The 22,144-nt window shown below is 42.1% G+C and overlaps 1 protein-coding gene across 1 annotated transcript; it reads right to left on the reverse strand.

The window, feature by feature from the left end:
• Positions 1-20,891: 20,891 nt before the first annotated feature.
• On the reverse strand, positions 20,892-21,910 carry LOC308491806 (olfactory receptor 2T6-like; the record flags this gene model as incomplete). The annotated part of the gene is made up of 1 exon (XM_081035851.1): positions 20,892-21,910. Exon 1 carries the CDS (start codon positions 21,849-21,851, stop codon positions 20,892-20,894), a length of 960 nt encoding a protein of 319 aa, XP_080891977.1. The 5' UTR covers positions 21,852-21,910.
• Between the last annotated feature and the right edge of the window lie 234 nt (positions 21,911-22,144).

Genomic DNA, 22,144 nt, shown 5'->3' on the forward strand with positions numbered 1-22,144 from the left:
TTTTCTGTCTGACTTATTTCGCTTAGCATTATACTCTCAAGATCCATCCATGTTGTCACAAATGATCCTATTTCATCTTTCCTTAACACCAAATAGTATTCCATTGTGTATATATACAACTTCTTTATCCACTCATCTATCGAAGAACATTTTGGTTGTTTCCATGTCTTGGCCACCGTAAACAAAGCTGCAATGAACATTGGAGCACACGTATCTTTATTTTTAAATGATTTCAAATTCTTTGGGTAGATACCCAGGAGAGGGATTGCTGGGTCATATGGTAATTCTATTTGTAATTTTTTGAGGAACCTCCACACTGCCTTCCATAGCGGCTGCACCAGTCTGCATTCCCACCAACAGTGGATGAGGGTTCCTTTTTCTCCACAGCCTCTCCAACACTTGTTGCTATTTGTCTTGTTGATGATAGCCATTCTGACTGGGGTGAGGTGATATCTCATTGTGGTTTTTATTTGCATTTCTCTGATGATTAGTGATGTTGAGCATTTTTTCATATGTCTATTTGCCATTTGTAAGTCCTCTTGGGAGAAATGTCTCTTCAGGTCCTCTGCCCATTTTTCAATTGGGTTGTTTGTTTTGTTGTTGCTGAGTTTCATGAGTTCCTTGTATATATTGGATATTAGACCCTTATCAGAGGAACTGTTTGCAAAAATCTTCTCCCATTCGGTCGGTTGCCTCTTTATTTTGTCGATGGTTTCTTTTGCTGTGCAGAAACTTTTAAGTTTCATATAGTCCCATTGGTATATTTTAGCTTTTACTTCCATTGCCTTTGGAGCCAAATTCATAAAATGCTCTTTGAACCCAAGGTCCATAAGTTTAGTACCTATGTTTTCTTCTATGCAGTGTATTATGTCAGGCCTTATGCTTAAGTCTTTGATCCATTTTGAATTAATTTTGGTACATGGTGACAGATGGCAGTCCAGTTTCATTCTTTTGCACGTGGCTATCCAATTCATCCAGCACCATTTATTGAAGAGGCTGTCTTTCCTCCATTGTATGTTTTTAGCTTCTTTGTCAAAAATTATCTGTCCATATTTATGTGGTTTTATTTCTGGGTTCTCAGTTCTGTTCCATTGGTCTATGTGTCTGTTTTTCTGCCAATACCATGCTGTTTTGATTATTGTAGTCCTGTAGTACAAGCTAAAGTGAGGCAGTGTGATACCTCCAGCACTGTCCTTTTTTCTTAAGATTGCTTTGGCTATTCGGGGTCTTTTGCGGTTCCAAACAAATCTGACGATTTTTTGTTCTATTTTTTTAAAAAATGCCAATGGGATTTTGATGGGGATTGCATTAAATCGGTATATTGCTTTGGGTAATATGGCCATTTTAACTATGTTGATTCTTCCAATCCATGAGCACGGAATGTCTTTCCATTTCTTTGTGTCATCTTCAATTTCTTTCACAAATGTTTTATAGTTTTCAGCATATAAATCCTTCACATCCTTGGTTAAGTTTATTCCAAGGGATTTTATTCTTTTTGCTGCAATTGCAATGGAATTGTTTGTTCTATTTCTTTTTCTGAGATTTCATTGTTAGTATATAGGAATGCAATGGACTTTTGTACGTTGATTTTGTAGCCAGCAACTTTACTGTATTCATTGATTGTTTCTAATAGCTTTTTGGTGGAGTCTTCAGGGTTTTCTATATATAGCATCATGTCATCTGCAAAGAGTGATGATTTAACTTCTTCATTCCCAATTTGGATGCCTTTTTTTTCTTTCTCTTGCTTGATGGCTCTGGCAAGGACTTCCAACACTATGTTGAAAAGCAGAGGTGATAGGGGACAGCCCTGTCGTGTTCCTGAACGTAGAGCAAAGGGCTTCAGTTTTTCACCATTAATTATGAGATTAGCTGAGGGCTTGTCATAGATGGCCTTTATTATGTTAGGGTATTTTCCTTCTATACCTATTTTATTAAGTGTTTTAATCATAAATGGATGTTGTATCTTGTCAAATGCTTTTTCTGCATCGATTGATATAATCATATGATTTTTGTCCTTTATTTTGTTTATGTGATGTTTTACATTGATGGATTTGCAGATGTAGAACCATCCTAGTGCCCCAGGGATGAACCCCACTTGGTCATGATGAATAATCTTTTTAATGCATTGTTGTATTCCTTTTGCTAAAATTTTTTTTAGGATTTTTGCATGAGTATTCATCAGAGATATAGGTCTGTAGTTTTCTTTTTTTGTGTTGTCCTTACCAGGTTTTGGTATCAGGGTAATGTTGGCCTCATAAAATGAGTTAGGGAGTACTGACTCTTCTTCAATTTTTTGGAAGAGTTTGAGCAGGATAGGTGTTAGATCCTCTTTAAAGCTTTGGTAGAATTCACTAGTGAAGCCATCTGGTCCTGGACTTTTGCTTTTGGGAAGGTTTTGGATGACTGATTCAATTTCTTTATTGGTGATTGGTCTGTTTAGATTTTCCAGTTCTTCATGGTTCAGCCTTGGAAGGCTATATGTTTCTAAGAACTTGTCCATTTCTTCTAGGTAATTGAATTTGGTGGCATATAGTCCTTCATAGTATTCTTTTTTTTGTGTGTGAGATATTCTTTTTGTTTATTAGTTTCAAGTGTACAAGACAAGGTAATACTTAGACGCCCACCATCTACATCCCTCACACTGTGAACCCCCCTACCCCCACCCACTATCCCTCCGACCTCAAACCCAGCCATCACATCACACACATAAAATTATAGTTGGCATTCATTAATGTTTAGCCTCTGGTGCACAACGCCACGATCAGGCATCCACACCATCCCTGAGGTGGTCTCCCAAATAGGACGCATGCCCATCGGATACCCAACAAAACCCCTACAACATTATTGAATAAGTTCCCCAAATTAATTTCCAGAAAACCCTGAGGCCATCTTGCAACCACCAGCCGCCTCCCAATCCCTTCACCTTTCCCCTTATCCCCAACCCCCCCCTGCCCCCGCCCATCTAACAACTCTCGGTTTTTTCTTTGTGTCCTCAAAACTGTCTCTGATTAGTTCATTCACATATTCTTTTCTTTAGATTCCGCATATAAGTGAGATCATATGGTACCTGTCTTTCTCTTTCTGACTTATTTCACTTAACATAATGTTCTCTAGATCCATCAATGTTGCTGTAAATGATAAGATTTCTTTCTTCTTTATGGCTGCGTAATACTCCATTGTATAAATGTACCACAGCTTCTTAATCCAGTCATCTGCTGATGGGCATTTCGGTTGTTTCCATGTCTTGGCTATTGTGTAAAGTGCTGCAATAAACATAGGACTGCATACTGATTTTTGAATTGGAGTTTTGGATTTCTCCGGGTAGATGCCTAGGGGTGGAATTACTGGATCATAGGGTAGTTCCATTTTCAGATTCCTGAGATACCTCCATACTGTTTTCCATAGTGGCTGCACTAATCTGCAATCCCACCAACAGTGCACTAGCGTTCCCTTTTCTCCACATCCGCGCCAGCATTTGTTGTTTGTTGATTTATTGATGATAGCCATTTTGACTGGAGTGAGGTGGTATCTCATTGTGGTTTTTATTTGCATTTCTCTGATGGTTAGTGAGGTTGAGCATTTCTTCATATGTCTTCTTGCCTTCTGTATGTCCTTTTTAGAAAAATGTCTCCTCAAGTCCTCTGCCCATTTTTTAATTGGGTTGTTTGTTTTTTTGGAGTTGAGTTGAGTAAGTTTTTTATAGATTTGTGATATTAATCCCTTATCAGATATATCATTGGCAAATATCTTTTCCCATTCAGTAGGATCCCTTTTTGTTTTATTGATGGTTTCCTTTGCTGTGAAAAAACTTTTTAGTTTGATGTAATCCCACATGTTTATTTTTTCTCTTACTTCCCTCGCGCGAGGGGATATATCAATGAAAATCTTACTCCGGGTAATGTCCATGAAGTTTCTTCCTATATTTTCTTCTAGATATTTTATGGTTTCAGATCTTACATTTAAGTCTTTAAGCCATTTTGAATTTGTTTTTGTATATGGTGTAAGGAGGTGGTCCAGCTTCATTTTCTTGCATGTGTCTGTCCAGGTTTCCCAACACCACTTATTGAACAGACTGTCTTTACCCCATCGTACATTCTTGCTTCCATTGTCGTAGATTAGATGGGCATATAGGCATGGATTTACGTCTGGACTCTCTATTCTGTTCCATTGGTCTATGTATCTATTTTTATGCCAGTACCATGTTGTTTTGATTACTTGGACAGATAATTTTTGACAAAGAAGCCAAAAACATACAATGAAGAAAAGACAGCCTCTTCAATAAATGGTGCTGGGAGAATTGGATAGCCAAGTGTAAAAGAATGAAACTGGACTGCTATCTGTCAGCATGTACCAAAATTAATTCAAAATGGATCAAAGACTTAAGCATAAGACCTGACACAATAAACTGCATAGAAGAAAACATAGGTACTAAACTTATGGACCTTGGGTTCAAAGAGCATTTTTCGAGTTTGACTCCAAAGGCAAGGGAAGTAAAAGCTAAAATAAACCAATGGGACTATATGAAACTTAAAAGTTTCTGCCTAGCAAAAGAAACCATCAACAAAATAAGGAGGCAACCAACTGAATGGGAGAAGTTTTTTGCAAACAGTGCCTCTGATGGGGGCTAATATCCAAAATATACAAGGAACCCATGAAGCTCAACAACAAAAAAACAAACAACCAATTGAAAAATGGGCAGAGTACCTGAAGAGACATTTCTCCAAAGATGACATACGAATGGCAAATATCACTAATGCGCAACATCACTAATCATCAGAGAAATGCAAATAAATACCACAATGAGATATCACCTCACCCCAATCAGAATGGCTATCATCAACAAGACAGCTGGGAGCACTCAGCCCCCACAAGAGTGAGGTAGAGGAAGTACTGAGCTGTGCACCCCACAAAGGGGTGGGCCTTTGTCCCAGCAGATAATCGATCAGCATTTTGGGCACAATGGTGAAGATGTACAGCACATTGGTGAAGGAGAACTGGCTGAGCAGGAAGTACATCCGGGTGTGTAGGCATGAGTCTTGGAAGATCATGAAGGTCATGACCCCACTGGCCACCAGCTTCCTGAAGATGATGGAAGAGACGATGGCAAAAAGAAGGCCTGAGACATCATTTCTGTTGAACAGTCCTCTGAGGGTGAAGTCTGTAGAGGATGTGTTCCGTTAGTCCTATGATGGTGCTACTGTGACCTAGAATCTTCTAAATAAAACCATGACATTCTCACAGAATTAACATAATAATATATGAGTTGATCACCAGACAGTAAACTTCTAAAAGTTGGAATATATATATATATATATATATATATATATATATATATATATATATATATATATATATATTGGGGAAGGGAACAGGACTTTATTGGGGAACAGTGTGTACTTCCAGGCTTTTTTTCCAAGTCAAGTTGTTATTCTTTCAATCTTAGCCTGGAGGTCTCAGCTCAGCTCCAGGTCCAGTCGCCATCCTCTAGTTGCAGGGGTTACAGCCCACCATCTACCACGGGAGTCGAGGAATCGAACCGGCAACCCTGTGGTCGAGAACCCATGCTCCAACCAACCAAGACATCTGGGAGCTCAGCGGCAGCTCAGCTCAAGGTGCCATGTTCAATCTTAGTTGCAGGGGGCAGAGCCCACCATTTCTTGCGGGACTCGAGGAATTGAACTGGCAACCTTGTGGTTGAGAGCCCACTGGCCCATGTGGGAATCAAACTGGCAGCCTTTGGAGCCAGGAGCATGGGGCTCTAACTGCCTGAGCCACCGGGCCGGCTCCGGAAAAAATATTTTTATGAGTACTTTGACACTGATACCTTCCAACTAATCTATTTTAGAATGTGTCTAAGTAAAATTGGTAATTTTGAATCAACAGTTTTTAAATACATTGGACAAGATGATGTCAGTATGTGCTATTGTACTATAGTGAATCTCATAACGACTGGAGGTGTGTATCATGCTATGCAACGGTCAATATATGCTGCTCCTGTGTGTGTGTGTGTGTGTGTGTGTGTGTGTGTGAACATACTATCTCAGATGCGTTTGAATTGGTATCCTTATTAAATGAATCTTTATTGTTATCAGCACACCATAATCTTTGACCAGCTCAGCACTGGCTATGGGTAATCTATGTCTTCCATTTAGCTACAGATATGGGTGCTCTACCATTTGGGTTATGAGTCACTGTCTAGTTATGAGTGGTTTCTTGGTATCAGTACATCCTTGTTGCAGACAAAGCTGTATGTGGAAGACCTAGAGAACATTATGCTAAGTGAAAAAGTCAGATGGAGAAAGACAAATACCATATGATCTCACTTATATGTGGAATCTAAAGAACTGAATAAATGAGCAAACTAAACAGAAATAGTCTCAAGATACAGAGGAAAAACTGATGGTTGCTAGTTGGGAGGGGATGGAGATGAGGGAGACGGTGAGGGGATCAGAAAGCACAAATTCGTAGTGACAATATTGCCGTGGGGATATGAAAGACAGTTTGGGGAATATTATCAACAATGTTGTAAAGATTTTGTAGAATTTCAGATGGTCACTTGTCTTATTAGTGAGACCACTTCATGGACAGTGTAGGTGCCTGACCACTGCACTGTACACCTGAAGCTGAAGCTGAATAATATTGAATGTCAACTATAAGTTACTATATATATATAGTCACAGGATGTGGAGTACAGCATAGGGAATATGGTCAATGGAATTGTAACAGCTATATACAACGTCAGAGGGGTAGTAGATTGGGGGATGGGGTTTTCACTTTGTGAGGGGAGTAAATGTCTAACTATTACATTGTTTTGTACACCTGAAACTTATAATAATACTAATAATAATAAAACTATATGGGAAGAAATAAAGTGGGTAATGAAAACTAGTTTTGCAAACTCAGACACGAAAGCATTGTCCAATACAAGAAGCATTCACTGTTCTATAATTATTTTTGTTTGTTTTTAAGAAAGAAATTTCAATTTTAGGATAATGAAGAATTGGCATTTAAATTATGATTAGCATTGACATTTAGCATTCATATTTAACATTAGCAATTAGGATGCAGAGGAAGTAGTGCAGGGACATATGTATTGAGCTATAACCCACCTCTTATTTTTGGAAACTGGAATTTTTTTTCATAGCGATTACTAATTAAGAAAAACTGAGTGTATGTTTTATATAATTTTAGGTGATGATAAAGACAAAATAGATGTCCATAAGAAATTTTTTGAAGGTTAAGGATTATTTTTTTAATGTATTTTTAAAGTTAAATATTACAAGGTAAGATATATTTTACCAATAAGTGTGGGAGTTAAATTGATCAAACTAGTCTACGCTCCTCTAAACGTTCTAAAAATATGAGCATTAGCGTCAATTGCCAAGAATAAATACTATTAAGAATGAAGATAATGACATTGTGAAGAGTTTACTTTGTGTCAAGCGCTCCATATCGATTGACTCACTGAGCTTCACAATAAACCGAAGCAGTGAGAAACTATAAAATCTCTTTTAGTGACGGCAGAATTGAAAGCAAAGTTCCTGTGGTCACAAGGGCTGTTAAAGATAGAGACATTTCCACCAGGAATTCTCAATTCATTCTGTGCTTACTCACAGAACAGAAAATCAACTAAATATTTACTATAGTTATGAAATAAAATATGACAATGTGAATCTGTTAATTTTTTGAATACATGTAATCATTAATGTGACTAGTAAAAATTAGCCATAACTAAGAGCATATCAAATAAATACTTGATTTATTAGGGTCGTAACTTCGTAAGTTATATAAATGTCTAATCACTGTACACCTGAAACTATAATAATATTATATTGTATGTCAATTGTAATTAAAAATAAAAAATATTTTAAAAAATAAAGAGCTGAGGTAGACCAGGACGATGGAGGTAGGGAAGTAGATCAAATAAATTATTATAGTCAGGCTGCTGATTTTTAAGAGAACCAACTGTGCTTCTTGAATTTATCTTTCCTCCTCCTCCCCTTTCCTCCTCCTCCTCCTCCCCTTTCCTCCTCCTCCTTCTCCTCCTTCTCCTTCTCCTCTCCTTCTCTTCTTCTTCTTCCCAATTTCAGAATCTTTGATGCCAGGTTTTATAATGTTCTTTGACAACCTGTACCATTTCGTCATCTAAATTTGCCTCATTTCTCTTCAGCCTTTCTAGTTTTTATTAATGGAGTCATTTATATAAGCATCTAAAAGAAAATACTGTCCAGATTATGGAATAGCCTTAACATTAGTAGTGTCTCAATTTTTCCACATTTTGATTCTAACTTTTGCTGAGCCCTAAGACTTTAGTAACAGAGGGAAATTTAACTGTTGCTTTACAAAGCCAAATAGCTTTATTCTGTCTATCTTACTCATTGCCTCACTTAATAAATAGTGTTTTGCTACCTCAACTCTGTCTCAGTGTCCATGGTGAATGCATATTTGACACCCAAATTCTGTGGCCACTTAAAGCGTAGCGCCTGGCTGCTACAGTCACATCTTTAGCTTCCTTCATAATTAACCTGTGCCTTTCAGTGGGCCTGTTGTCTTTTTGCACCTAAGATGCAGAAAATATAAGACTGGGTCTTATACTAATTTTTGTTCCAAAAGATGCATTAGAGCTGATTGTCCAGCTACGTCTTATTTTTGGGAAACACGGTAATTATCTAAAGCAGGGAACTGGGACAGGGGACATTCCAAGCTCAAATCACAGAGAGGGGGTTGATCAATTGTTAAGCTCTAGGGCAGGCCAGGGCCCTGTTTCAATTCTATTTGCCCTTATTTATTTGGAATGTTTTATTTTGTTTTACTTGTTTAACTTCCTCTTTGCATATTAAAGTATGAATACATATCTGCCATGTTTGTCTCTAGTTGTGTTTTGCATTTTCTTTTTTTTTCATGGCTTTTTATTGCTGTACAGGATTTTTTTTTTAAGTTATAGAATAAAACACATTAACATTATTCTGTAGATTCTTCCACTGATTTTATGCTTATAAAATTCTCTAATAGTTTAAAACATGAAAAATACCTTTATTTGATTAACTTTCATTTAACTTTTTGAAGTCTGGGATTTTGGGGTATGATTATGAAGCAATGATTTATTGTATTCTTTCTGAATAATTATGCACTTTTCCTAACACCAATTATTGACAAATTATTTCCTCGTCCAACGAATTTCAATGTCAGCTGTTTTTGAGTAGAGAGAGCCTCCTCACTATAGAAGTTTTAAGCCCCCTCCCTATAGAAGTTTTAAGCCCCCTCCCTATAGAAGTTTAAGCCCCCTCTCTATAGAAGTTTAAGCCCCCTCTCTATAGAAGTTTAAGCCCCCTCTCTATAGAAGTTTAAGCACCCTCTCTATAGAAGTTGAAGCCCCTTCACTATAGAAGTTGAAGCCCCCTCATACAGGATTTTAAGCCTCCTTTCCCCTAGTCTCTTAACTGCTTAGCTTCTGTTATTAATCACCCTTCTAACCCTAAAGTAAAGATTGCTCCCAGCCTAAATCACAGAGTCTCTCACTCCTGCTTAACAACCACTTAAAAGCCTGTGAGCCATACTAGCCATACTCATTGTAGCCCAACATTCCCCCAGGCCACTCCAGACCTCACTCTTGGATGAATAAATGCCATCCCAGAGACCAAATGCGTTTTAACACTCCTCTAGGCCAGTCCATACTTAACCTTTGGGTAAAGTTAGATAATTGGGTTTGAGTCCTACTCTTGGAGCCAGGGCTTTGTAAAAATTTATTTATTTTTATTAGTGTTTTTAATTTATTAACTAACATCTGTCTCCCCTCATCTAGAGGCTGTCAGTAATGTAGAATCTGCCAGCAATTTCTGGGTGTGGGCCTGGATTGTGTCTCGTGAGACTGAAGAATGAAAATACGGACCCAGGAGAGGCAAAGAGTTGTAAAGGAAGATAGTTTATTAAAAGCAGGAGAAGGGTTTGCATCTACCTCGTGGGAGGGGGCACGCGAAACTGGGAAGCCAAGTGACTGAGGCAAAAGTTCTTTTTTATTTTTATTTTTTTTTATTGGGGAAGGGGAACAGGACTTTGTGTACTTCCAGGACTTTTTCAAAGTCAAGTTGTTGTCCTTTCAATCTTAGTTGTGGAGGGCGCTGTTCAGCTCCAAGTCTAGTTGCCATTGTTAGTTGCAAGGGGCACAGCCCACCATCCCTTGCGGGATTCAAGGAGATGAACCAGCAACCTAGTTGAGAGCCCACTGGCCCATGTGGGAATTGAACCAGCAGCCGTCTGTGTTAGGAGAATGGAGCTCCAATGACCTGAGCCACTGGGCTGGCCCCAAAGTTTTTATTTTTATACCTTCCCTTGCCTGCTTGGGGAAGGGGGCTGGAGCCTTTCAATGGAATTCATCTATCAGGTTTGTCCTGTTTGCCCATCCTGGAGGGATTAACAAAATAACCGATTCCTATCTATCAGATCTTCTCCTTTGTCGAGCCAAAAGGGATTTGAGATAATTCATTAACCTCAAGGCGCATTCTCATATCTTTGTTTTGGAGTGAAGGAGACATTCCAGAACCTGGAGATTCAGGATATGGCTGCTTTTTGTTTATTACACCAGAGACCCCCTTGTAGACCTAGCCGCATGCTAAACTGTCTCATCAGGATAGAAGTTATGTCCCAGTGAGGCTTCCAGTGCACCCCGACCAAAACACTTATGATACCCACTCTTCTTTTTTTTACCCCTTTCTTCCACCTTCCCCCTGCCACTCTTCACCCCCACCCACTCCGGTTCAAGCCGTCATTTCTCAGTCTAGCTGTGTAGGACACAACTCCCTGACCCATGCTGGTATTATGAGCCTTGCGCTCATCCCGGCTGAGGCAGTCGGTTGCTGAAACAGTTGGTCGCCAGTCGTCAGGTCGGCTGCTCACGATGGCTACCAGCCACTCAGAGTGGCCGCTGGCCACTCAAGCTGGCCACCAGCTGCTCATGGCAGCAAATGGTAGTCCATGGCAGCACTCAGCAGCCCGTGGCAGCTCACGCCACCAACCTCCGGCTGCTCATAGCAGCCTAGCTCCAGGGAGAGCTGTTGTTCACAATCTTAGCTCTAGAGGGTGCAGCTCACAAGCCCATGTGGGAATCAAATTGGCGACCTGGCAGCTTTAGGAGCATGGAGCTCCAACCACCTGAGCCACCAGACGGCCCGTGACCCCCCCCCCTTTTAATTTAAAAACAGATAGGATGACAGTTTCATGAATCCCCAGTAGATAGGGACAGCTCTATCCCCCTTCTCAGCTTGAAGCAGATACAGGAGAGAACCCCGGCCCTCAACTTCCCACAGAGATTTACGTGGATCACGTCTCTCAGGAGAAATAAGGCAGGCAGTTAGAGATAGAAATGGGATATCTGCATTCCTGCATGTCTAACACAATGTACCAGGAGCATCGCCTGGAGACCTCCTGTATTTTTTCCTTATCTGCCCTAAGAATTAACCACTCTGAGGAAATGAACTAAATTGGACCGGTCGCTCACAACTGCACAGTAGAAGGACACCACGAACTCCGTCTCACCCTTGCCTTATTATACCAGCCACCATTTTTTGCCACCATTATTGACCGGCCACCATTATTGACCAACCTCTATTATTGACCGGCCACCATTATAATATCATACTGTCACGCAGGGGACCCTGCTCACTGCGCCATTTGTCGTGCAGGGTCTCAGCTCCCACTCCCCGCCCAAGAACGCAGGACACGGTAAGGCCAAAAAGGAACACCCATGGAGCCATAGATAGGGGAGTCAAACCAATATATTCTCGCTGGAGGCTTGGCTGGAGACACAGGAAGCAGGATCTACATAATCTGCCTAACAGCAGTCCGCGCTTGCCAGCCACCATCCTCTTGCTAGCCCCCATTCCTTCTCTGCTAGCGTAACCACAGCTGTTATATTAGTGGCCAATGGCTTACGGGTTACAGCTGACGGCCAACTAGCCACAGCTGCTGGCATCTGATCACAGTTGATGGCCATTTACTACCCGAGCCAGCACCTTTCTATGTGAGGCCGAGAGCCTGGAAACTGTTTTTTGGGGTTTTGTCCCCACACATACATATGCCTGGTAGTTCATTAATGTCATTATAACAGACTGAACTCTGGGAAGGGACATGCACAGTCTAAGAGGATGAGGTAATAATCCCTTATCAATCATAGGTATCAATCAAATGGTCCCACGCCTGGAGAAGAACAATCCATCCTAGAGAAAAAAAAGATATAAACCCCAAGTCCTCAGCAGCCACAGCCTTTTGAGCAAATTATTTTGCTTGGCTCGCTCCAAACTCTTTGTAGTGTGCTTTTTCTCTTAATAATACCACCTTGAGTCTTGAGATTTGAGCCTTTGAGCCTTGCTTTTGCTCGGTGCCCACTCCAAACCTTTTGGAGTTACTTTTTCTTCTAATAATGGCCTTGAGCCGCTTTTCTTTGTGCTCGGCCAGCTCCTAATTCTTTGAAGTGTATTATCTATAATAATAAACTTTTCTCTCACCACTTTACCTCTGTGTCTCGTTCAATTTTTTTCTCAAGATGCCAAGACCTGGACACCGTGCCAAGGAGGGCCCATCCTCTGGTAACGTAGTGGCTAGGATTCCCAGTGTTCCTTCCTGAGGCCAGGGTTTAACCCCCAGTGTGGGAACCAAGCTCAGACATCTCCCTGAGAAGGACCCTCCTCTCCCCTAACAGTTTTCATATTGTGGGGTTTGGGGACAGAGCCTCAGAAAGCAGTTTTCAGGCTCTCGGGTCATGTGGAGAGGTGCTGGCTCGGATAGTAGATGGCTGTCAGCTGTGGCTGCTTGGCCATCAGCTGTAGCCATTGAGCCATTGGCCACTGATGTAACTGCCGTGGCTACGGAGGGGAGTCAAGGAGAGTGAAGGAGGAGACTGAAGAAGAGTGAAGGAGAGTCGAGGAGAATCGGTCGGTTGGCAGCAAAGCGGACAGCAGGTCGCACGTCGTGTAAACCCAGCCTCCAGTGAGACCATAGTGGTATGACTTCCCTACTTATGGCTCCGTGGGTGTTCCTTTTTGGCCTAGCCAGATCCTGCGTTCTTATGTAGGGAGCGGGAGCTGAGACCCCACCGGACGCCTCGTACGGCATGGGGACAGAGCCAGGAGTGCAGTTTCCAGGCTCTCGGCCTCACATAGAAAGGTGCTGGCTCGGGTAGTAAATGGCCATCCACTGTGATTGGATGGCTATCAGCTGTGGCTAGTTGGTTGTCAGCTGTAACCAGTGAGCCATTGGACACTAATATAACTGCTGTGGCTACGCTAGCAGAAAATAGAGGCCAACAAGAAGATGGTGGCTGAGCTAGCAAGAGTGGATTGCAGTTAGCACAGCGAACTGTAGCTAGCAAGTGAGGTTGGCTGGCAGAGAGAAGTTGATGGCAGGTAACGGATAGTGTGGCTCCTGCTTCCTGTGTCTCCAACCCAGCCGCCAGCGAGAACATAGTGGTGACTCCCCTACCTACGGCGCCATGGCTGTTCCTGTTTGGCCTCACCGTGTCCTGCGTTCTCATGTGGGGTGTGGGAGCTGAGACCCCGCCTGACACACTGCACGACACATGGCGCAGTGAGCAGGGTATGGTGCCGACCAAAGCTCTCCAAAGGGCGGTGGAGCAGTTTGTGCATATGAACCCTCAGTCTCAGGAAGACCAGGAGGAGCAGCTGCCTGAGAGCTGGACCCCCGTGGAGGGGTGGGAAGACGTGGACGGTTCCCCAACCAGCATAGGCCGGAGAAAGCGAAGGTCATTGCGGCCCTGTGAGCTGGGAAGTTCTTGCTGAGGCAGCCCGGATGCAGGACTTGTAACCCCAGGAGGAAACGCTTGCTGAGTCCTCCATGGGAGATGATGGTGAGGTCAAGGTCATTCCTCACCCCCAGGAGAGCCCTGGCGAATGACTATGGACTATGGCGAATTTCCTTCCATCCCTAATTTAATGGACCGCTTGACTGTTTGCTTGGGAACATACCACCATATAGTGGGACTGGCGGATGTTTGCTTTGTGTCTTGACCGGCCACCATCGAGAATATGTAAGCACCTTGACTGTAAGTTGCTGTTGTTCCAGCACAGTACCCTGAGAGGCTCAGAGAGAGTGGCAGTGCTGAGAGCCCTGGCTGAGTCCAGGAAGTCTGGCTGTGCCCAGAGAGAGTGGCAGTGCCCTGAGAGCCCTGGCTGAGTCCAGGAAGTCTGGCTGTGCCCAGAGAGAGTGGCAGTGCCCTGAGAGCCCTGCCTGAGCCCAGGAAGTCTGGCTGTGCCCAGAGACAGTGGCAGTGCCCTGAGAGCCCTGGCTGTGTCCAGGAAGTCTGGCTGTGTCCAGAGTGAGTGGCAGTGCCCTGAGAGGCCCTGGCTGTGTCCAGGAAGTCTGGTTGTGCCCAGAGAGAGTGGCAGTGCCCTGAGAGGCCCTGGCTGATTCCAGGAATTCTGGCTGTGACCAGAGAGAGTGACAGTGCCCTGAGAGCCCTGGCTGAGTCCAGGAATTCTGGCTGTGACCAGAGAGAGTGGCGGTGCCCTAAGAGGTCCTGGCTGTGTCCAGGAAGTCTGGCTGTGCCCAGAGAGAGTGGCAGTGCCCTGAGAGGCCTTGGCTGTGCCCAGAAGGACTGGTGGTGCCCTGAGAAACCCTGGCTGTGTCCAGGATATTGCATTCACCTCCAGGCACCTCTCACAGGGTCTCTCGCAGAAGACGCTTGTCGTGTAGATTGTGAGGCGAGAACTTGTAGGGGTGGAGTGTGGGGACAGAGCCAGGATTGCAGTTTCCAGGCTCTCACCCTCACGTGGAAAGGTGCTCACTTCGGTAGTAAATGGCCATCAACTGTGATTGGCTGGCCATCAGCTGTGGCTAGTTGGCCGTCAGCTGTAACCAATGAGCCATTGGCCACTAATATAACTGCCGTGGCTATGCTAGCAGTGAATGGGGGCTAGCAAGAAGATGGTGGCTGAGCTAGCAAGAGTGGATTGCCATTAGCACGGTGGATTGCAGCTAGGAAGTGAGGTTGGTTGCCAGAGAGAAGTGGATGACAGGTTGTGGATAGTGTGGCTCCTGCTTCCTGTGTCTCCAACCCAGCCGCCAGTGAGAATATAGTGACTCCCCTATCTATGGCTCCGTGGGTGTTCCTTTTTGGCCTCACCATGTCCTGCGTTCTTATGTGGGGAGTGGGACTAGAGACCCCACATGACACCCTGCATGACACATATATTAAATCTGTGCTTTTAACAGGGCCTCTATTTAGTGTTCTCTACTGATTCTTCAAATGTTTAATACTATGACTCACTGTCTGAATTATTTTAACATATTATTTGTTTTTTATGTGCATTATAGAAAATGGTCTTTCTTCTTTTTCTAAATGGTTTTTAAATATTTTCCAATTTATTTAGGAAAGAAAAACAACTCTAGGACTTCATTGTCATGTTTCCAACAGAATAGCAAGACTGTTTTATAGTTTTTACTGGAATAGCATTAGCTTTCTCATTTATTTGACTACTTCGCAAAGTTATTGTCCTCACCTGGGAGCACAGTGGGCCCTCTGATTTATGTATTTAGTGAACTTCCTTTGTTTAGAGTTATGGTTTGTGTTCAGTGTGTGTAATGTGTGCATTCTGTATATATATTTATTTCCATGTTTCTCATTAGATTTATTCCTATTTTATTTATTGCTTGCTGACTGCAAGGATGCTGGTTTTTAAACATTAATTTATTTTTAATCTTGCAGAGCATCACATTGTTTTTACAGTCACAAATGCACAAATATAAGCATTTAATTTTATTTATTCTAAAGCAGACAGATTTATTTTTTATTTCCATTATACTGTCTATAATTTCCAAAACTATGTCAACAATACGGTGAAGATAGGCCTTCTCACCTTGTTTTGAGTGTAGTAGTAATGTGTATGCCATCCACACATCTTGTGTTTTACTTAGTTTGAGGCAGATGCAGTTTGTCACACTGATGAGTCCTCTTTCTATAGCTGGTCATCATCGATGATTTTCCATCAGCTATAACCGCTGGATTTAATTTATTGGCAACAATTCTTTACAACTTCTGTGTGTGTGTGCATGCGTGTGTGTACATGCACATGTTTGGGTGTGTATGCGTGTTGTCTATGCATACATACACGTGCATGTTTGTGCATGTGTGTTTGTGTGTACATGTGTGCATGTGCACACCTGTGTGTCAGCAACCACATTACAAATTAATTTTTTTTTAGTAATTGGCTGCTTATCAGCAAGAAATGGGTCAGTAGATAAGCAAGATGGAAGCAGGAAACCTGACTTCTCTGCTCTTGACAGCAGACTGCTAAGCAGGACATGGCTCTGGGACTCAGTTTCCTCACCTCTCCAATGATCATCTTAAACAAGGTCAATGATAACAAATACATGGTCTCTGTGCCTCTCACTGTAAGTCCTGGGACTCATCCCCAGGAAATACCTCAGAAAGTTCTGGATGCAGCAATCTACTGACCACCACTGAAACTGGCACGTGCCATAAACTCAATGGTCAGCATTGACCAGATCCCTAGGATCACTCACTCCCCAGAATTTTCCTGTATGAAGGACTCCCCACGGTCCATTGGTCATCCTTTATGGAGTGCCTGCTACTTGTCAGGCCCTTGGTGGGACCTTGAAGATCACCAGCTCCCTGTCCCTCTACAGTCCCCAATGAACCTGTACTATCAGCTACATATACTGTATGCTTTTTGTCATTGTTTTTTAGCATAGCATGTGTTTGTGACATTCTACATAGAATAGAAACCAAAACTTAAAAATATTGGTCATATTATTTCTCAAGTTGCTGAAAGGACAATGCACTCTTTATTTGTTGGCCAGCTTTTTTTTCCTGAGGGAATCAGCAACTACATCTGTAAGAATATTCCCCATTTTCCCTACGGAGAAACTGAGGCCAAGGCAGCAGAGTTGTCTAAATCACAGACTGCATGAGTGAGTGGATCTCTAAAAGCCAGACTGATTGCTCTTCCAGGCATTACTAATTCTTCCATGAGCAAAAGTTACACCATTCTCTTGCTGGTTTCCATCCCCCAAATCACAAGGTCCTAAGATGTTTTCTGTAGGCTTAGCACTGACACTTGACTTCATGGCTCACACGTAGAGCGCTTGGCTCCACATTCCATCAAAGGACCTGAAAAGGATCCAGTATCTCTGCACAGCTGATTGTCTGAACTCCACAATGCTTTTGGTATACGGAACTTTTAGTGATAGACCATCCTCTGAGAAGAAAACCATTTCCCTACAGTGAGGGCTTTTCCCTGTAGGAGCAGCCTTCTACTGAAAGGCTGTTTTCTCCTGGTGTGGGGAGACTATAGATGACAGGGAGATACAGACCACTTATTTCCCTGTCATATAGAGATTGTGCATTATCACCAGCACCTTCTCATACATGCAGGGGAAGCAATGCTGCCATGGAATGTGGGCACCAGGAAATACTACCATATGTCCAAGTTGTGAAATTAACTTCCCTTCCCAAAAGAGGCTAGCCTCACTGCTTTCCCAACCTTACCACGCACATACCAAATCCCCAAAACAAGGCCAATGACATTAACAAGATTTTATCATTTAATGAATGGCCCACACTACTTCTACAAGCTCCACAATTCTTTGGTGACAGCTTCTAGTGATTTCTTGTGATCAAGGAGTTACATGGTTTTTAGGAAGATATGTTTTAGTTAATAAAGTTTATATTTTAGAACATTTTTGGTTTACAGCAAAGACAGCAGATAGTACAGTCACCGCATACTTACTTTCTTTCCCCTATTGTTAACATGTTACATTAGTATGGTATAGTTGTTACAATTGATGAACTGATTTTCACACCTTATTATTAACTAAAGTCCATAGTTTACCTTAGGATTCACTCTTTCTGTTCTATAGTTCTATGAGTTTTAACAAATGCTAATGTCATGCAACACCCATTATAGTATAATACAGAATAGTTTCAGTACACTAAAAGTCCTCTGTGCCCCACTTGTTCATCTCTCTCTGCCCCCAACCCATGGGCACTTCTGATCTTTTTTTACCACCTTCATATTTTGCCTTTTTCAGAATGTTATGTAGCTGGAGTCATACACTATGTAGCTTTTTCTGAATGTCCTCTTTCACTTAGATTCCTCCATGTCTTTTCATGGCTTGATAGCTCATTTCCTTTAATTGGTGAGTAATATTCTATTGTCTGGATGTACCATAGTTTATCCATTCACCTACTGAAGGACATGTAGATTAATTCCAAGTTTGTTGGTGATTATGAAAAAAAGCTGCTCTAAACATTCACATACTGGTTTTCAAATGAATAGAGTAAATCACGAAAAAAAATTCCCAGATCACACGCTAAGAGTGTGGCGGTTTTGTGAGAAACTGCCCTGTCTTCCAAAGCGACTACGTTAGCTTGCATTCCCACCAGTAGTGACAGCTCCTGTATGTCAATAGCATTTGGCGTTATCAGGATTTTGAATTGTAGCCATTCTAACAGATGCGTAGTGCTGTCTCATTGTTGTAGTTACTACATTTTAAAAGTGTGCATTATTTATTTTTTTCTAGTTTTCCTAATAACATTTATTTTCAACTCCTGTGGTGGGATATTAATGTTACCCATTAGCAATCCTCCATAGTTAGTACAAGTAATGAGAGACATGCATGTGTGTGAGGGATACAGGTGAAATGGGAAGAGGGAAATTGAAAAATACAGCATGAATGTTATGAGTATGAAAGGTAATTGCCTTTGTTAAGTGTCAACAAAAACATCCAGCCTAAGAGAAATCTTATAAGAGTTTATTTGAGTCAAATTGATAACAATTGCCTGGAAGCAAAATCTCAACGGATTGAGAAAGTGTTCTGCAAAATGGTGGGTTGCAGCTTATTTTGTATGTAGAATCAAAGGAGGAGGGTTACATGAAATCCATTGGTGGTAGATTAAAGGGGTGGGAGAAAGCAAAGCAGGGAAATCTCTGGGATTGGCTAAAAGTAAATTGGAGAGACAGGTACTTCTTTTACATAGGTGGGTACAGGATAGTTAATAGTTCACGTGGAGATGTTCATCGAGGGACAAGAACAATAATGAGGGATTCTGTACTTTCCTGCTCTGGTCCAGAAAAAGGTATTACTGGCATTCCAAGGATGTCATCTTAGGTGCAAAAAGACAATAGAAAAGCTCACTTAAGGTGAAGATTGACTTTATGAAGGAAGCTTCACTCTAGAGCTGTTACTTCCTGCCATGGCCCACCTTAGTTGTGAATTTTTTTATGTTCATGCCATCATATGTGGTTATTTCCAGTCTCCTGACCTTGTCAGGTTTGCCTTGTGGCCAAGAACAGCTAAAATAGTGACCAGTGCTTATTGTATTTCTCATATTTGATTTGCAAACCTTACAAGGGAAAAAGTATGTCAACTCCAATTTCACAGAAGAGATAACTGGGCCTCAGTCACTTTCACAACGAATAGAAGATCACATGGTCTTTGGAAGTACAGCTTCACTTGACACTCAGGTCTTGGGCTGCCCCTTCCTTCTCTGACTTGTGTTTCTTCCACCTCTGCTCCTGACCACCTGAACATGGAGCTTTCCAAGCCAGTCTGACAAGACTGAAGTTAATGAGAACCTCCAGGTGGCGAGCAACAGAAGGGCTGCCTCTGGTGTGAATTAGATGGAGCATGTCTGCTTTTTTGGATCTGGTCAGTCCAATCCAGCATTCCAACATGACTATTCCACGAAGTTAAAGATTTTGTCTACAGCCCAGAAACTTCACTGCAATAGGAAGTGTGGCTATGTTTACCTCAGCAGTAAATCCCCAGTGAACCCAGCCAGGATCCTGTCAAAGTGCTGGCAGCACAGAAAGCTTGGCCCAGCACTGCATAGCGGTAGTGCAAGAGACCTGTGATACAGCCTGGGATTTTATAACTGGGCCTGTGATTTAGGCCAAACACTTAGACTCTCTGAATTTCATTTTCTTAGAAAGAGATTACACTAAGTATTTTCCCGAAAATTTTCCAGCTCCAAATTTTAAATGAAAAGCTAGTTATTTCTTTCCCATTTTATAATGTTATCCGATGCAAAACCCAGTGCTGTAGAGAAGGAAAAATGTGCTCTCTGTTATTTCCTTCGAAGAAAAATGTAGATAGAAATATCCACACTACACTAACATCTAGAGAGGGGTTCAAGATCCAGTGATCCTAATGACTTAGAGAAGAAGCTGAAAGGTGATTTTTGAATTTTGACTGAGCAGAACAATTCCTCACTTGCTTCTCACTATGTCTTGTGTCCTAATGATCAAATTACCAGATAACAAACATAATCTCATAGAATCTTTGCTCCACAGAGGATTAGTCTTTGCATTTCTGCAAATACACATGATTCATTTTTTCCAGCTCCAAATTTAGATAAAGGAGAAATGTTTTTAGTTGCTATTCAAGGAAAGACTATCTGTATTTTCTAAATACTGGTATGAGTCTGTGTAGATATCCCCTTTGAAGTTTTATGATACTTCAGTCTCTTTCAAATATCTGTACACCAAATCATTCCTTAAAGTCCTCAGTGGATCATTTAACCAATGTAATAAAAATCACCAGTTCTTATGAGACCACTAAAGATGGGAAGAGACTGTAATATTAACCACACATTTGGGGCTTTCACACATGAATTACAGTCCGAGAAGAGTGGGAGTGGGTGGACTCCAGGAGAGACCCACACCAGTGGTGCTCACTGTGCTCTGGCATTGTTCACATGTGAGTGTCACTGTGGCTGCACATTTTTGACAGAAGTATTGCTGATGTACCTTTAGACATAACTGAGTTGATGTTTGCTGCAAGCATTATTCACATTTCCATGGTATGACCCTGAGTAACAGCACCATATACCCCTGAGCAGGTGTGGAGCATTGAGACTGTCAGAATTCTTCCCTTGTCACACCACAGGCCCCTCGACAGCTTGCCAAAACCCTCTTAAAGGCCCCAGTCACATCTCTGTTCCTCAGGCTGTAGATGAGTGGGTTTAATAAGGGGGTGAGGATGGTATAGAAGGCAGAGAAGATCTTATCTTTGAGTGGAGTGTGGTAGGATTGGGGAAGCATATATGTGTACAGGGCAGCCCCATAGAACAATGTCACCACCATCATGTGTGATGAACAGGTGGCAAAAGCTTTCTTCTTCCCTTCTACTGACTTCATTTGGTGAACCGTGATGAGAATCCGGGTGTAGGAAGCAGTTACCACAGAGAAGGGGATCAGAAGCATCATGACACAGCAAATGTACATCACCATTTCATAGATGACTTTGTCACCACAGGCCAGCCTCAGCATGGTGGGTGCCTCACAGAAGAAATGATTGATCCTGTGGGAAGCGCAGAATGGGAGACTCATGGTGATAGGGGTAAGGATGAAGCTGTCCAAAGCACCTCCAAACCAAGAGCTGGCCAAAATTACCCAACAGACCCGGTTGCTCATGACGACAGTGTATGTCAGAGGGCTGCAGATGGCCACGTAGCGATCATACGCCATGAGCCCCAGCAGGAAGAACTCAGCTCCCACAAAGCCCATGTAGAGAAAGTACTGGGCTGTGCAGGCCATAAAGGAGATGGTCCCCTTGCCCAACAGGTAATCAACCAGCATCTTGGGCACAATGGTGGAGATGTACAGCATGTCGATGAAAGAGAGCTGGCTGAGCAGGAAGTACATTGGGGTGTGCAGGTGCGAGTCTCTGTGGATCAGAAAGATCATTAAACCATTGGCCATCAGTGCCATGAAGAAGATGACACAAAGGATGCTAAAAAGGAACCCTGAAGCTTTGCTGTGGGTGAAGAGTCCTGTGAGGGTGAAGTCACTGGAAAAGGTCACATTGTTTCCATCCATGGTGTTGATCTGGACCTAGAGAATTAAGAAGAGAAGTGTGAAGTTAATGAAAACTGCAATAGATAAAATGAATCAATTAAAAATACCTGTATATGCATTACTAAGTTAAAATTATTTATATGACTGATATCAAGCACTTTGTATGTGTGTTGAGAGTCAATAGGCAGCTTCTTCTTTTATGGCTATTTCTCCTTGTTGAACAGCTTTTCCAACCTTAGGGCCCAGTGGCATGAGAATGGATGGACTTCTGTCAATTACTGCTTGGCTCATGGAAGTTTAATTATTATTGCAGA

Source organism: Rhinolophus hipposideros (genome assembly GCF_964194185.1).
Source record: "Rhinolophus hipposideros genome assembly, chromosome: 23".
Lineage (NCBI taxonomy): Eukaryota > Metazoa > Chordata > Mammalia > Chiroptera > Rhinolophidae > Rhinolophus > Rhinolophus hipposideros.